Source organism: Heloderma suspectum, chromosome 12, assembly GCF_057233095.1.
Source record: "Heloderma suspectum isolate Gila_16-S chromosome 12, 16-S_ref, whole genome shotgun sequence".
NCBI lineage: Eukaryota > Metazoa > Chordata > Lepidosauria > Squamata > Helodermatidae > Heloderma > Heloderma suspectum.
Genome location: NC_139469.1, coordinates 20,691,895 through 20,707,943, shown reverse-complemented (window position 1 = coordinate 20,707,943; position 16,049 = coordinate 20,691,895). Strand labels below are relative to the sequence as shown.

At 46.3% G+C, this 16,049-nt stretch overlaps 2 protein-coding genes across 10 annotated transcripts in view; one reads left to right on the top strand and one right to left on the bottom strand.

Moving 5' to 3' along the window:
• The window catches only part of NUBP2 (NUBP iron-sulfur cluster assembly factor 2, cytosolic), a 32,284-nt gene extending 24,854 nt beyond the window's left edge, over nucleotides 1-7,430 (bottom strand). For both annotated transcript variants that reach the window (XM_084818657.1, XM_084818655.1), the window contains exon 1: nucleotides 7,404-7,430. In XM_084818657.1, the coding sequence (XP_084674783.1) occupies nucleotides 7,404-7,422 (19 nt within the window). In that variant the 5' untranslated portion in view covers nucleotides 7,423-7,430. The remainder of the gene's footprint in view (nucleotides 1-7,403) is intronic.
• Nucleotides 1,873-16,049, top strand: part of SPSB3 (splA/ryanodine receptor domain and SOCS box containing 3) — a 28,359-nt gene continuing 14,182 nt past the window's right edge. Inside the window, exons 1-3 of one of the 8 annotated variants that reach the window (XM_084818650.1) lie at nucleotides 8,185-8,417; nucleotides 9,292-9,378; nucleotides 13,922-14,070. In XM_084818650.1, coding sequence (XP_084674776.1) covers nucleotides 13,942-14,070 — 129 coding nt within the window. In that variant the 5' untranslated portion in view covers nucleotides 8,185-8,417; nucleotides 9,292-9,378; nucleotides 13,922-13,941. Of the gene's footprint in view, nucleotides 2,006-7,909; nucleotides 8,046-8,184; nucleotides 8,418-8,447; nucleotides 8,476-9,291; nucleotides 9,379-9,814; nucleotides 9,834-13,535; nucleotides 13,626-13,921; nucleotides 14,071-16,049 lie in introns of those variants that run through there. The other 7 variants (XM_084818652.1, XM_084818654.1, XM_084818649.1 and 4 more) reach the window with 7 other exon arrangements.

Below are 16,049 nucleotides of genomic sequence, written 5' to 3'. Positions count from 1 at the left end.
CGCAGATAAGAAGACGGCATTCTCTGAACTGATTGCTTGCATAGGGCTTTTGAAATTAGGCTGAAGGTTGCTGGTTGCCTATCCCTGTTTTAGAGTTTTTCGTATTTCTAGAATCTGCTTAGAAATGTAAGCTCTGAGCTCCTTTTTTAAATGATAATCATGGAACAATTTCTAAAAAGAACCAACCAAAAGGTAAGTAAATAAAGAGCAAGATGATAAGCACCCCAATCCTAAACATACTGGGTAATATCCAGACTAAGTTAGTTGAACTTTCTTCCCATTAATCAATGGGATTTAAGGCCTGCTTAACATGTCCCATTGATTTCAGTGGGACCCAAATTCACCTAACTTAGGCTTTCTTCACACAGAGCTTTTATCCTGTGATTGAGATCGCTCCTTCATGGAAGTTTATGGGTTCTTTACATGACACCATGAACCACCAAAGAGTCTTCTGCACTAAATGCCCTTTGTTCCGTTTTTAAATAGATTGCAGGTAATGAGCTATCAAATTACTGTCGTGTTTTGCTTGAGTTCCCTCTGTGAAAAGATGAAAAGCAGCAAGAAGAGGAGCGAGATCAATGAAAGACAATGGAAGATTCAGATACGGGGAGTGTCAGGAATGCCCTTGCCGCCTTCTGAAATCCTCGGGTAGCCAGAATCAACACGTAGACAATAGGGCTCTTTTCCAAGGCTTTATTTCCATTCAGCCTAATGACACTTACAGATGCTAATTGCATGAGCCTAAGAGGGAAACTTAAGAGAGCTGACTACTAGGGGGTTCTAGCCTTAGGGAATCAGTTGGTCTCCGTTTGGAGGAAAAGGGCGGGAAGCCTCTGAACTTAAGGTCTAGGAGGAGAGAGTCCACCCCTTTCCCGTGGGGCATCGGGGCACAGCTGCTGCTGTCGCGCCAAGCAGGCTGAGCGCCTCCTCTCGGTGCCCGCTATCTCCCGCTTGTCCCTGCACCGGCACCTCATGTCCCAAAGCTCCAGTTGTCCCTCCCTCTCCCTGCCAGGGTCACTGTCACTCTCAGGAATGGGAGCAGGGAGGGGATCTCCCTCCGGCTGCGCCTCAGAACAGCGCACGGGTTCCTCTCCCACAGTTTCTATTCCTTCCTCAGAATGAGAACTGCTTTGGGGCTCTCTGGGCTCTGATCCAACCCTGACAGGGAGAAGGAGAGGGAAAGGCGAGAGGAAAAAGTGGGTGAAAAAGGGAGACAGGGGAGTCATTGTGATCCTGCATTTAAAACGGAAGCAGAAAACCCCATTTTAAATGCAGGATTTTAGGCTGGTGTAGAGATGCCCATAGTCTGGATCTAACCCATTATTTGCTTTGAATAAAATGTATTCATTTCAGCAGAATGTATTGCATAGAAAGGTTTTGGTGTGAAAGTTAAAAGTCATCTAATTATTTCTGCCTTCACTAAGTGTACGGGTTCCTACAACATTTGAAGCCAACATGCCATGAATTGCAAATTTATACAAGCGCCCAACACGCCTGCCATTCATATTAGCAGTTCTTACAATGAACAGCTCCACTTGCACTAGCAACCGTGGCATTTCTGCTATACCTGGTGGAAGCCAAATTTGAAGGCAACATAGTGATTAGAATTCCATGGTGCCTCAGTCATTGGCTCTTGCAATAAAGACATGCAGGATGTCTTGCTTTGTAAAATGTAAACACAACTATTAAGTGATCATAAACTCAGAAGGAAAAGGTGAATAACTATTGGCAACTTGAGTCACCCAGGAATTTCCTGCAGCTTTACACAGCCAGGTTGAGGGAACATCTTAATAGGTTCCTCAGCTGTATTAGAAGCAGAGGATATACCATCTGCTCAGCAGAGAATTTTGAACACCTAAAGGATATTGAATGATGGATTTGGGGGAACAGGCCTTTTGGAACGCTACTGGAGAACAAAACAAGATGAGTGGGAGAAGCCAGCAAGTCCTATTGGAGATGGACCAGCCCATGACCTTGGCAGAAGTCATCAGGAAGTCCACGAAAGGTAACACTGGGGGTGACCTCTTCTCCTTTCTACTGCTAAAAGTGTTCGAACCAAAGATTTCTGGAGAGAGGCTTCAGCGTAATTATAGGCCTGTTCTCTTTTTGAAGCTCACCGTCCACAGAGAGAACGTCCTGGACGGCCATTGGCTTTCTTACTGGTGTAAAGCAGGGGTAGGCAACTTGGGGCAACTGCTGGATGTTGTCAACAGACGGCAGCTCTCTTAACCAGGATAGCCAATAGTGAGGGATGATGGAAGTTGGAGGCCAACAAAATCCAAAAGGCCCAACATTGCTCACCCCTAGTGCAAAGACAAGGGGGAAAAGATGGGAGAAATAGAACGGCACTATGCTAGTGACCGAATAAAGTAAGGGCACTTAGGGCGCAATCCTATGCATGTTTAGACAGAAGAAAGTCCTACAACTCCCAGCATTCCCCAGCTGGCTGGGGAATGCTGGGAGTTGTGGGACTTTCTTCTGTCTAAACATGCATAGGATTGCACCGTTAGAACATCTGTGGTAGTAAAAGGACTACCACCATCAAATGAAGAGGGCCTCCATCCACAACATGTTTTTATTCCAACTTTCCTTCAAGGAGCTTAGGGTGGCATACATGTTATTTCTTTTCTTGCATTTCCATACCACCCAACAGCCGAAAGCCCTTTGGGCAATTTATAAAGCCTAAACATATTTAATAAAAAACCGACGTACAAAAATATAACATTAAAAAAAAATCAACAGTAAATGCCAGAACCCATTAATATCCTTATCATATGCTGTCAAATGCCTGCTTGTAGAAGCAACGAAAAGATGGCAATGTTGGCGCCAGGCAGGCCTCATTGGGGACAGTGTTCAAAATTGGGGGGCCACCACTGAAAAGGCCTTCTCCCTTGTTGCCATCCTCTGGACCTCCCTCGGAAGAGGGCCTCAGATGATGAGTGTAGTATATGTTATCCCTTCCCTTTTCTCTCAAAGCAGGCCTGTGAGCGAGTGGAGTAAGCTCTGTGGCTGAGTGGAGATTCGAACCTGAGTCTCCCCGGTTGAAACCTCAACACTCTAACCACTGCACCACACTGTTTTTGCCTGACAATGATGTACTCAAGGTGTGAATACTTAATTCAGCTGAAACCCATTAATTTGGGCTAAGGATGGTAGTGGCTGTAGCAGCAGGGGTGGGTAAAGGAGTAAAAACAGGTTGTATATAAAGCTTTTAAACCATCGATTTTATGTAAACATTTGCGAGCCTTAATTATGGTCTTATGCTAATCAACTGTTCATGAAAGAGAATCTTTGACCATTAAAGCTATCCTTACAGGGCTGTTTATATGAATTACTGAGATAATACTAATAAATATACACATAATATGTACATACATACATTAAGGCATAACGTTAGGAGACCTGAAATGTAAAAATGAATTAATCTTTGCTCCCTACAGCAAGGATTACATATTTTTACATTTCAGCTCTCAACTTTATATTTTAGTCATAATACGAATTTGCCTTTGTATAATATATATTGCAATAATCCCTTTAAAGAAGCTCAGTATTATTAAACTCCTACTGCAGATTCAAAGGCTGAGAAACAAAAGTTTGCCTTAGGCCACTTAGAGAGTTAATGGCCAGGAAGTTTGGAACTTCCTGGTCCATCCCTCAGTCTCTAAGGGTGCAGTCCTGTGCCATACCTTCCTGGCAGTACATACCACTGAACACAGAGGAACTTACTTCTGAGTAAATATGCATAGGACTGCACTGAAATTACTTGGCACAGTGCAGTAGCGTAACCATATGATATGGAATCCTCTCTCCTACATCAGCCTGCCCCAACCTAGTACCCTCCAGATGTGCTAGGACTACAACTCCCAGCATCCCCCAACCAGCCAGTATTAAAAAAAACCCTGAAGCTTTATTTGGAAATTAACTTGATTTTAAAAAATGACAAATCAATAGCACCCCCACTCAGGCTGAACACGATTAACGTATTAATTCTAGCATGCCTGAACAACGGGTCACAGAAGTATATATGCTGCTTACGGGTAGTTGACTGAAGTGTTTATTACAATTTTGATTTTAGGTTTGACTGATATTGTATTCATTCCAGTGGGCCAAATGGATTTGCACTGGTATTTGTTCATTATGTTATGGGAAGAGCAATCCTGTGCCCCCTAGACAGAGTTGGGGGGGGGGGATAAATAGTTTGGATTCCTGGATCCGAGGTCAGAGACTGTGCTCTGATCTCAGACCAAGTAGTCCATGCCCCCCTCCCGACAGCCGGCACAGAGAGAACTGCGTCAGCTTCCTTTCTGAGGTTGCAAAAGCAGCCTCGGGGAGGAGGGAAAGGAGGTGGTTCTGTGGATGGGGAGGGGAGAAGTGGGGATATGAGCTACCCCCATCCTCCTTCCCTCACCCTCTGCAGAACCCCAGCTAGATGGGCAAAAATGCCCGTCTAGCAAAAATGCAGAGTGGCAGAAGCGCGGAGGCAAAGATTGCCTCCGCGCTCCTCCTACTCCTCATAGGATGCTCGTTACCCTCTGAGTTTGGAGGCTGACGGGCATCTGGATAGGATTGCACCCTAATTCAGTTTTATGAAACAATGCGTGTCTAAAAATGAAAGATTTGGTATGGAATAATATAGCAGGGGAACATGTTCCATTTCAGAAGATTTCCCAGCCCACATCCCTCTGCTGGAGATAATCTGCATTGTTCCATGCAGACAGAGATTCCCCTTCTCACAAAGCACAAGCGAGTTATGCTGCTGCAGCTCCATGTTTAACTAGCAAACACCCAGGTACTTTAAAAACACAAGTGACCTGATGTGCCACATGGCTGAATGCATTGGTTGCTAATCACCTGTAGGCAATGGAGACCAAGGCAAATTGAGAGTCAGGGGGTGGGTTACAAGCAGATCCTCACACACATTTGTTGTTCAGTCGCTAAGTCGTGTCCGACACTTCGTGACCCCATGGACCATAGCACGCCAGTCCTTCCTGTCCTCCGCTCTCTCCCGGAGTGTGCTCAAGTTCATCCTCACACCCATACAGAGGTGAAATACAGGCCAACTCGGTTGAATAAACCACATCTCGGTTGAATAAACCACATGATAAAGGAGATGGAAGCACAGTGCTGGAGGAAAGTTGGTACTGGTATAATTATGCTAAGGTATCTCGGTTGAATAAACCACATGATAAAGGAGATGGAAGCACAGTGCTGGAGGAAAGTTGGTATTGGTATAATTATGCTAAGGGTGCAATCCTATGGCTGTTAGACAGCCATAGGATTATTCAGTTTTCGGGAACTGACCTAGGAGTCTGTGCTCCAAGGTTGGTTTCCAGAAAACCGCCTCCCCACCCTCTCATAAGAGGAGCAGTTCGTCCCCAGCTCTGCGCTTGTAAGAGCAGCACAGAGCGGGGGAAAAAGGGGCATTCCTGGGGGCAGGGAGGGGATGGCGGAAGCATTTTTACGATGCTTCTTAGGCACTGTCTGGCCTCCCCCTGCCACTCCGGCAAGACAGCCAAAATCAGCCGGCTAGCCACTAATACAGGGCAGCCAGAACGCAGAGGAGAAGATCCTCTCTGTGCTTCACCCACCCTGCATTGGATAGTCAGTCACCTCTGAGTTAGGAGGCGGCTAACTATCCCCACTGGATTGCACCCAACAGGGCTTTCTTTGCCGTGGTGTCCACCCTGAGGAATAATCTTCTTTATTGAAAATGCATCTGTTTGCTTTGTTTTTCCCCCTGCCATAAGCTTTGTACCAGCCTCATGATACTATTGTGAATGTATGCAGTCTTGTTTGTTTGTTTGATTTTGATTCTTCTGAAAACCAATTTGGGATTTCAAGTGAGAAGCAGTATATAAATATTGCAGATAGATAGATAGATAAATAAATAATAGGGCTGCAAAAGGTCTGGGAGCAGGTGAGAAGTGGCGAAATAAGCTGAGACCGATTCTAATCTTGTAGATGAAATCAACAGGAGGTGGAATGTGTAACAGTTCAAGAGTCAGAGGCAGTATGCCCCTGTATACTAGTTACTCGGGAATAGGACTGTGAGGGTGCTATTGCCCTTATATCCTACTTGTGGGTTTCCTACAGGCAGCTTTTGGTCACTTTGTGACCAGAATGCTGGACTGAATGGATCTTTGGTCTGATCCAACATGACGCGTTTTACATTCTTATCTGCTTCTTATTAAGATTTTGAAACCACAGAAAACCTACCTGGGTGGAAAATGAACTTTAAAAGATCCATGAAAGGCACAAAGTGGGCAGAACATGTCAAGTTCTCACTTATCAGCTTCTAGGGTTGCCACATTTTCCCCTTGACAGGCCTCTTGTGCCTTTAAAAGCTACTCTCAGACAGCCAGTGTGGTGCTGTGGCTACACTGGTAGACTAGGACCAGGGAGAACTGGGTTCAAATCCCCACTCAGCCATGAAGACAAAATCACCATCTCTCTCAGGCTAGCCTACCTCACAAGATGTTTGCGAGGATAAGACGGGGTTGGAAAGAGAACTACAGATTCCACCCTCAACCTAATTTCAAGAGAGTCAGCATGGTGTAGTGGTTAAAGTGTTGAACTGGGGCTTGGAAGATCTGGGTTCTAGTCCCCACTCAGCCATGAAGCTCACCAGGTGATTTTGGGCCAGTCCCTGACTCTCAGCCTAAGCTACCTCACAGGGTTGTTGTGAGGATAAAATGGAGAGGAGGAGGATCACGTGAGCCACCTTGGGTTTCTTGCAGAAGAACCCCCCCCCCCAGCAGAATATAAATGCAATGAATAAAGAATTTGATTAAAAGCCCTTTGCAAGCCGAGTGGCTTGGCAAACGCAACTTATCCCTCCACTGGCTGGCAGCCAGGTGGGGAAGAAGGGGGCACAGAAAAAACGAATACAGACATGGAAAGAAAGAGAAGAAAGAAAGCCACTTTGGCTACAGCGAGGCCCGCCCACCACTGGCTTCGGCCCCACCCACCAGTGGCAGGTGTCTCTCCCCCCACCCCACTAAAACAAGCCCGGAGGAAACGCAGCCCTGGACAGAAAACAGGGGACGCATAGGAGGGAAAGTTGCCGCATCAGGGCCAAATTCAACAGGTGGGCATTTTCCAACCGTGAAAATACGTTCATGGGGAAACTTCCCCTGTTGAATTTCTTCCTGGAAAAACTTCCCCTGTTGAATTTCTTCCTGGAAAAACTTCCCCTGTTGAATTTCTTCCTGGAAAAACTTCCCCTGTTGAATTTCTTCCTGGAAAAACTTCCCCTGTTGAATTTCTTCCTGGAAAAACTTCCCCTGTTGACCTTCTTCCTGGCGCTCGCCGAGGCGAGGCACAGAAGCCCCACCCGCAATAAAGGCGCCTGCCCAGGTAAAGCCCCGTCCGTCATTATATCTGCGCCTCTCTCTGCCACTCACCCTCCGCTGCCTTCTCCATGTCGCTTCAATCCGCCCGCACTTCCGCCTTCCCTTGCACCTCCCTCCGGTGAGTGACAAAACCCTTCACCAATAAGCAGGCACATGGCGGACCACTTTGCCCGCCTCCCGACCCAGCCGCGGGCTAGCGACAAAAATCCCAACGAATGAGAACAGAGAGAAATGGAGACGGGGCGCCGCTTTGCCCGCCTCTCGGCCCGTCCTCAAGCGAGCGGCCAAACAAACTTGACCAATAAGAAGGCAACTGGGGGCGCTTTGCCCGCCTTCCGCCCTATGAGGTAGCGACCTTCTTTCCCCGCCTTCCCTTCCCAGCCAATCAGATAACGCCTTCGTGGGTAAGGCTGATTTAATTATGTATTTCACGGCGAAGGAGGAGCTTCAGCCCGCGTGACCGCGCGCGACGCCCCTCCTCCTTCACGGGACCAGGCTCACCCCGTCAGCCAATGAGGCTTAAGGCGTCGGTGGCGTCACGACGTCAGCTTGACTGCGCCGCTGAGTTTGAGCCGAGGAGGGGGAAAGGGAGCGGGAGTCCCGTGAGCGGAAGCGCCCAATCAGAGGAGAGGGAGATGGCGGCCCCGTCTCTCCCGCGCTGTGGGGGCGGAGCAAGGGGTAGGAGTGACGCAGGTAAGAGGACAGACGGGGGAGGGGGGAAGGGAGCGGAGCTGCCAATGGGCGCGGCCGAGGCGGGTGCGCGCGGCCTGGGTTGTTTATATCTCGCCTGTGGGAAGGGAGGGAAGGAGGGCGGCGCGTGCCGGCGCGGAAGGAGGCGGGGCGGTTCGTCCGGCAGCGCCGGGAACAGCGTCTCCGTGGCCGGACGGGCCGTGGGTGACGGCGGCTGCGGAGGTGAGGGGAACGGCCGGGGGAGCGTCGTGCCTGTGTGTGAGGTAAATCCGGCCTGCGGCCTACAGCCCGGGTGGGGAGCAGCTCCCGCTGACCCGCGAGTGGACCGTTGGCCTGTTTCTGGTGCCTGCTGGGAGTTCTCGCGAAGGCTTCTGGGTAAGCTGGGCATTGGCCTGATTCTCTTGTGACGCGGGTTTGACCGAGAGTACGAGAGGTAGCGAATGTCGTGCTCGCCTTACAGCGGGGCGGGGGGGGGGTACTTTATGCTGTGCCCCCCTTATGAGGGGAATGATTTGGCTAAATTTGGGGGGAGGCCATAGGTGGGCCTCCCCTTATGTCTCCCCCGTTAGCTTTTATGGGAGGTATGGTTTTGCTAAAGATCCAGGGGTGAGGCTTGTGGGTTTTAGCAAGGGCCTCCTTACTTCCCGCCCTCCATATTTTAGGGCGCAATCCAATGCATGTTTAGACAGAAAAAAAGCCCTACAGCGTAACTAGTTAGGAATTGTAGGGCTTTTTTTTTTTTTGGTCTAAATATGCGTAGGATTGTATCCTTAAGTACTGGAAAGAGTACTTAAGCTCACTTAAAACCCAATCCTGTGCGATGATCGTTTCCCTCCCAACCCCACCCAACCTTACTAGCTTTTAGGAACAGCTACAAGGTGCCCCTTTTCTGGCTGGCCAGTCCTTCCTGGCTAGTCTGTTTTTCCTGGATTGCTGTCTCTATTTCGTGTAAAGAAGTCATTTTATTATTCATACCTTACAGAGTAGTTTCGTATGAAGAAAAAGACCCCCAGAGCCAAACCCTTCAAAATTACAGCTTTAAAAAGCAGCAATCTAGGACACACAAACACAATCCTGACAAAGAGCAGTGTGTTTGATTTTGTATTGTTCCTTAATCTGTCTTTACTGGTTTCTGTAAACTGCTTTGGGAAAGGTGCATAGAACTATTCTAAATGAAATAAATAAAAAGGCAATTTAGTTGGGACTGAACTGAAAAGAACCCAATGTGTTGTTGTTCATACTTTTCAAGACCCGTCAGTGGACCACGTGGCTTTCAATAAAAAGTTGACTGCACAAGATGAAGTCAGCCTTGCCCTGGCCTTATATAGTTAGATAGGTGAGTGTGTTTGTGTTGTGGGGAGAGTTTCCATACTACATGTACACTGAGGGAGAACATCTGCCAGTTAAGTGTATATGTTTAAGGGGTGGGGGGCTTTGAGGTGGAAATGAAAGTATGAGTGGAGTGGAAAAAAGCTGTTGATAGGAGAAAAAGGAGTTTTCTTGGGTACATGGGGAAAGAAAGCTGTCTGGGGTTTGTGGATGTGATGATTTGTCTCTGTCCCCTCTCCCCACAAATTTGGAGAATGTGGAAGGGAAAGGGACTGGGAAGTGGTGTAAATGGGCAGCTTTGGGAATGGACACAGGTTTGATTCTTACTCTGTGATCACATTTCTGTTGGTAAAGGTATTACTATTATTCCACTTTATTTTTAATCTACAAGGTACTGCTGTACAGCCTCACACTCAGGTTTACGCTGCTACCCTGCTTCACAGATGGAGACAGAGTAACACGGTACCCCACGGTAGCAGTTGTGTTGACAGTGATTGTATCTGTATTTCCTGCAGCAAATATGTCAAGTTCATACATTCCTTAAATGTTTTGTGTGGGTCTGGGAATTACAGTTCAGTTGGGACTCCTTGAAGCATGAACATGGGTGCTGAGGGATGTGCATCTTTTTGCACTTTATTGTTTCCTGTTCCGAAAACTAGAGTACTTAAGATGAATATGTTTGTTGTATAAATGTAAACCTGTTGTAAGAAAGCCTAGTTGTCCAAAGTTGCACAATGAATCCATGGCAAACGGTGATCTTTGAAGCAGGCTTTTTTAAATAGAATACCAGCTCTTTTTCTAATGGACCCCACAGCTCAGGGGTGTATTGGGCTGTGTGTGTGGGTTGTCCCCTCCCAACTCTGTAATTTCAGCATTCTGTATTGAGGCAGTGTGGCACACTTGTGTATAGTATTGGGTTGAGATTTGAGAGGTTGTTCTAAATCTCTACTTAGTCATGGCTCGTGGGCTTGATTGATTGATTGCATTTATACCCCGCCTTTTTTCCTCTTGCAAGGATCCCAAGGCGGCTTACATTATCATCCTCCTCTCCATTTTATCCTCACAACAACAACCCTGTGAGGTGGGTTGGGCTGAGAGTCTGTGACTGGCCCAAAGTCACCCAGTGAGCTTCCCTGGCCGAGTGGGGACTAGAACCCGGATCTCCCAGTTCCTAGTCCAACACTCTTGCCACTACACCACACCGGCTTCCTGGGAGGCTTTGGTGTGACCTTCCTCCTTTATGTGCCAATATATAGAGAAGCTCTGAATTTAATTGCTGGTGAGAGTACATGATGCAAACACTGCTAAATTCGACATGAGTGTGTTTGTCAGAAGGTAGGTGATGTAAAGTCACTACTGCAGTGACTTGAAGATGCAGTTGGCATCTTCAAGTGGTGGCAGGTTATCATTACATCCCTTCTTTCCACCTGATCACTAAAGGCTTTGCTTCTTTGACCTCAGGTAAGTGGTGGTAAAGTTATAGGGGATTTTTTTCTCCATGCCCTGAGCAGAAAATGGCCATGGATAATCTATTATTAATTCCGTCTTAGTTCTGTGGTTACATTACAAGGTACTGTGCCTTGTAGGTGCTCTTACTGAGAGGTAGAGCATTTCCTTTAGCTATCTGGGACTCTTCAAACCAGCCCTCTGTGACGTACCAGAGTCACTCTGGCTACAGATGTCCTGACTTCCCCTTTTCATCCCTGGTATTTTCCAGATGGTGTAGATTGTAAATCTGTATAGAATATATGAAACCATCCTTGCTCTTGAAGCAGAGCATCTTACTCATGCTGGTGATGCGCCATTCCCTTTCCCCAGAGACTGTGCACTGGAGCGCTTTCCTTGTGGTGTTATAGGGCTCATTCTGCAATGAAGGGAAACAATCCTCTTTCCTTGAACTAGTTAAAGCATATTTTGTCTCTGCCATAGAGACTCTGCTTCAGTGCACTAGTGATTGCCAACCATGTATTACTGTGTTTAGTCTGTTTTCTGTTCGTGGTTTGCCTTATCCCATGCTGACTTAGTTACAGCATACTCTTAACTCCCCCCCCCCCAAAGTCCACTTGCAGTAATCTCTCTTCTCAGGGCAGCTCAGTAGCTGGGCTGCCTAGAGTGGTTTATTTGATCATCAAGCTGAATAGCCTTAATCACATTATCCTGGTGTTCTTTATGTGATGCCCATGTTGGGCAACTCTGAAGCTGGGCCTGCTAGATACTACGATTGGTGTGGGTTGTCATGACTTCTAAGCCAAGGTGAGCTGCGGTGCCCAAGGCTGCCATCCTGAAATTTCAAGCCATGGCCTGTGTCCTCTGAACCTGCCCCGGGGGAGTTGTGTAAGGGTTAACTAACTTTTGCTGAACCTGTGGCCTATTCTAGGGTTTGTACCACACAACAAGTAGTGATTGCTGCTTGAATATTCAAAATGGCTGCTGGCAAGCAGCCAAACAGAATGCTGTCAGCTTGGGCACCATTCATGACCTCATCCTGCCAAGTCATTGCAAACCATTTGAGTTAGAAGAGACCTACTGAATATGTTAAAATAGGTAAGGGATGGAAACGGCCTTGTTAGTCTTTTACCTGCCCCACACATCATTGCTCGTATGGCCTGAAAGCAAAACGAGAAAGAACAAGGGTTCAGAAATCTTATCAAAAACTGCTATGAAACTAGGGTAATATAGCTCTTAAGTAGTTGGGCTAGGAGGGTGCTATAAAGGTGAAGTAAGGCTAAGCTTTATCTGTCCTTCACAGTATGATCCTTTGCATGTCTATTCTAAAGTACCATTGTTTTCAATGGGACTTATTCCTAGGTAACATGTCTTACGGTGCAATGCTATGCATGTTTAGATAAAAAAAAAGTCCTACAATTCTCAGTATTCCCCAGCCAGCCTTAGTAGCTTTATTATTTGTAGCTTATTGCTTTATACAAATCTTCATGCACTGCCCTGTATTTGGGTATTGAGTACAATAAACCATTTACAGTGCAGTCTAGTACATGTTTACTCAGAAGTAAGGCTCATTGTGTTCAATGGGGTTTACTCCTAGGTAAGTGAGTATCGGATTGCAGACTTCATTTCAATTACAGTTCTGAGTCAATGGTTTCTCTTACTTACCCATTTCCCTTTGGGGTGCCTGATTTTCATAAATTGCTGTAACCTGGGCAGGTAGGCTTCATCTCTTCAACCATAGTAAGAAAGAATTGCCTGCCAGCAAAATCTAGTAGTGGCGAGCTTGGGGCTGGTAAGTTCTCTTTGCAGAATGATTGGGAACTGGCTTCAGCATGATCGACATGTCTCCTCTAAAAATGCTGGGTGTTTAAGTAACAAAACATAAGGCCAAGTTCCTGTTAACGTCTGTTCCTGAAGCTCCCTGTTGAAACATTTTCCTGTTTTTAAAAATCGTATCCTGCTTCTTGATTAGAGCCCCCACCCTGCTCCCAAACTGGCTCACAATACTTCTAAAAAGTTTTGTTTTATGGAACAACTTAATCAAGGAACTCTGAGAGGCAGACCTGGGCATTCCTTTCCCTTTATCTTCTCAACAACCCTTTAGGGTAGGTCAGACCGACTGCCTTGGCCAGGGCCACCCAGTTAGGGTTCATGCTTGAGTGGGGATTTGAGCTTGGGTCTCCCTGGTTGTAGTAAAACAATCTAACACGGGGGTAGGGTGGGGAACTTGTAGGCCAAAGCATCTGGAGGGCCACAAGTTCCCAGCCCTTCTCTAACTCCTATGCTGCGTAATAGTTCCGTTGTGGAACCTTACAATTAAAACAAATTAAAAGCCTAAGTCAAATGGATTTGAGGGAAGGGGAGAGAGTAAGAGACTGAAGTAGCTTTTCCAAAGGTTGAACTCAACAAAGGGGAAAAAAACATGGCTACTGTGGTGGGTAAGTGGGTCATTTTGGCTGATTGAGGAGCGGTTGTCCAATAGCGTTGTCTTCTGCCTTCTGTGCTCTCTTTATAGGTTCTCTCTCTGGCAGTTTGCTCTAAGATGGTCTGTCTTATTAATTCCAATGGAGAATTGGTTGTAAGACATCACATGTTACCTTGGGCAAACCCTGCAACTATCGGTACACCAGATAGCTCTTGTTTCTATTTCTTTCTAATTTTATTCTTCTTGGTCCAGTGTTACTGATTGTTGCTACATTTTCCCCATCTTCCTCCAAGGAGCTCGAGGTGGTGCTCCTGCCCTTGTGCTCATAATAATCCTGTGATGAAATTCAATCTGCAAGACAGTGACTGGCCCAGGATCACCCAGTAAGCTTTATGGATGAGCGGGGATTTGGTCATTTATCTTTCCTCTACACTGCATATAGCCTATACATGTAGCCTGTCTTCCCTCTCTCCCTGTTCCTTTTGTCACATTAGATAATAAGCCTACAGGTAGGGCCTTTACAATGTTACATGTGATAAATAATACATGTTTGCCTGAAGGAAAGATTCTTATTCCTGTTGTACCGTTAATGGTGTAGTGGGAAGGGAAGGCTGACTGATAAATCTTTAAGAGGACACACTTGTCGCTGCTCTGAGTCACACTTTGCTTTGCCTTCCAGATTACCTCACCAAAGACACCATGGCACGGCGTATGCGCAACAGCAGAGCCTGGCACTATGTCCTGAGTGGGGTACGCCGTGATGCAGACTCGCGGGATGTAGCGTTGGCCTCGGGACCCCGTGGCTGGTCATATGACTCTGATGGGCAGGTAGGACAGCACACAGCTATATCCTCTGCAAAACCATCATCTGGATACTTGAGACTGTTTGTCTTGTTGAGGAAATAAACTGCAGGCATATAATCTTCTGGGACTGTTGACCAGGAGGGCTAAAGGCTTACCCAGTGAGCTAAACTCTCACGAGTGTTGAGCATATTGACCTAGTGGGTTATTCTGTTCTATATTTCCTCATCTGGGTGTAGGGAGTGAGAGAACTAACTTGGGAACTGTTTTTTAACCTAAGAACTGAATTAAACTTGCAGGTGTGAATTAAACTTGCAAGTTTAAACCAAATGAATATATGTTTTATACTGGGTGAATGAAGTCTGTTCACTCCCATCCATTAGTGTAGACATTCAGTTGTGTGTGTGTGTGTGTGTGTGTACACCCATTGTAGTGCGCATGCTTTATATACACAGGGTCACAACTTAAATCCATGGCATCTCCAGTTGAAAGGTTCTTGGATAGCAGAGAAAGATCTTGGCCTGAGACCCAGGAGAGTAGCTGCTAGATGAAAATCAAGGTTTGAAATTGTACCCCAGTGGGTAGACTGAATCAGTTAGAGCAGGAGTTCTCAAACTTTCTATCCTGAGACCCCCTTGAGAGGGATGAAAATGACTGAGGCCCACCAATCACAAAATGGTATTACAGGGTTGGATGAACATAAGAGCCACGCTGGATCAGAAGAAGGGTGCATTACCCATCGTCCTTGCATCTGATCTAGCATTCTGTTCACCCAGTGGCCAACTAGCTACCCATGGGAAACACACAAGCAGGATGGAGGTGGAGTTCAGCATTATCAGGTAGCAATAATTGATACACTTTTACATTGTGTAAAATCCTGCTTTGAACTTAATCTTGCTTTGAACATTGTGAAATTCTTTGCTACAGCTATTTCCTTTTAGCAGGGAGTTTCATCATTCAGTTTTCTTCCAGTGAAGTATAGACATTGGCTCTGGAGGTATCGTTACTCAGCCTCCCTGAATCAGGCAGAATTTGCTGATCTAGAGGCTCTAAGTAGAGAAGACATTTTATTTTATATTGCTTTCCTCCAACCTGTGCCACCACATGCCTCTCAAAGTACTCTTCTACTGATCTCCTGTCATTTCATCTCACCTTCCTCTTTCACATTTAACTTGTACCCTATCTCCAACTGCCAGTTTCTTTCATCCCTCCCGCCTACTGCTCTTACATTCACTTCCGTCCTCCTACAACAGCTTCCATCTCTTATCTCATTCTATTCCCAAGTTTTAAAAGGTCTCATTATTAAAAATATTAGCCTTGCTGTTTACTAACTGCTGACACACATGCCTATGCAGTGTTTCTGGTGCTGCCAGCCCATGACACAAGGTGGTCAAGCAAAGAGGCACTAGGCAGCTTGAAGCACTGAGACCCACCTGAAAGTGGGCTGGGATGCTGGCAGGTCCTGGCCCACTGTTTGAGAAATGTTGAGTTAGAGGGATCCATCAACTCAGTGTTGTAACTGAAACAAATTAAGCAGCTTGTTAAGGCATACAACTCAATGCAAGGACAATGGGTAAGGAAAATAAAACAGCTAAAGCGTCAGTAGAGATACCGGTGCTACTCTGTATTATGTTGCAGCATCTTCCTATACTCCCTCCTTCTACTTAAGAGCTAAATTATTCTGACTCATCTTAAGTTTCAAAGCAGCTTATAGCTATCAGGGGCTGCCACTGTCAATTGGTTCTTTCTCCTTTATCAGTTCCCCAGAGACGCAAAGTGTGAAAGCACTTTGTGGGGAGTGAGGAGAGAAAAAGATGGGGGGAAAAGCCTGCACTACTGATATAGATAGCTATCTTGTCTGCATGTCTCCCAGCTTTGTTATGGCTGCTTTGCCTGCTAGGCTGCCAAGCAGCACCTCTCTCATCATCCTTATCAGCCAAGGTCATGCACATTTTGGTTTTATTGTCGGCTTTTATTGCTGTTTTATTGTGTTTATGTTTTTATTG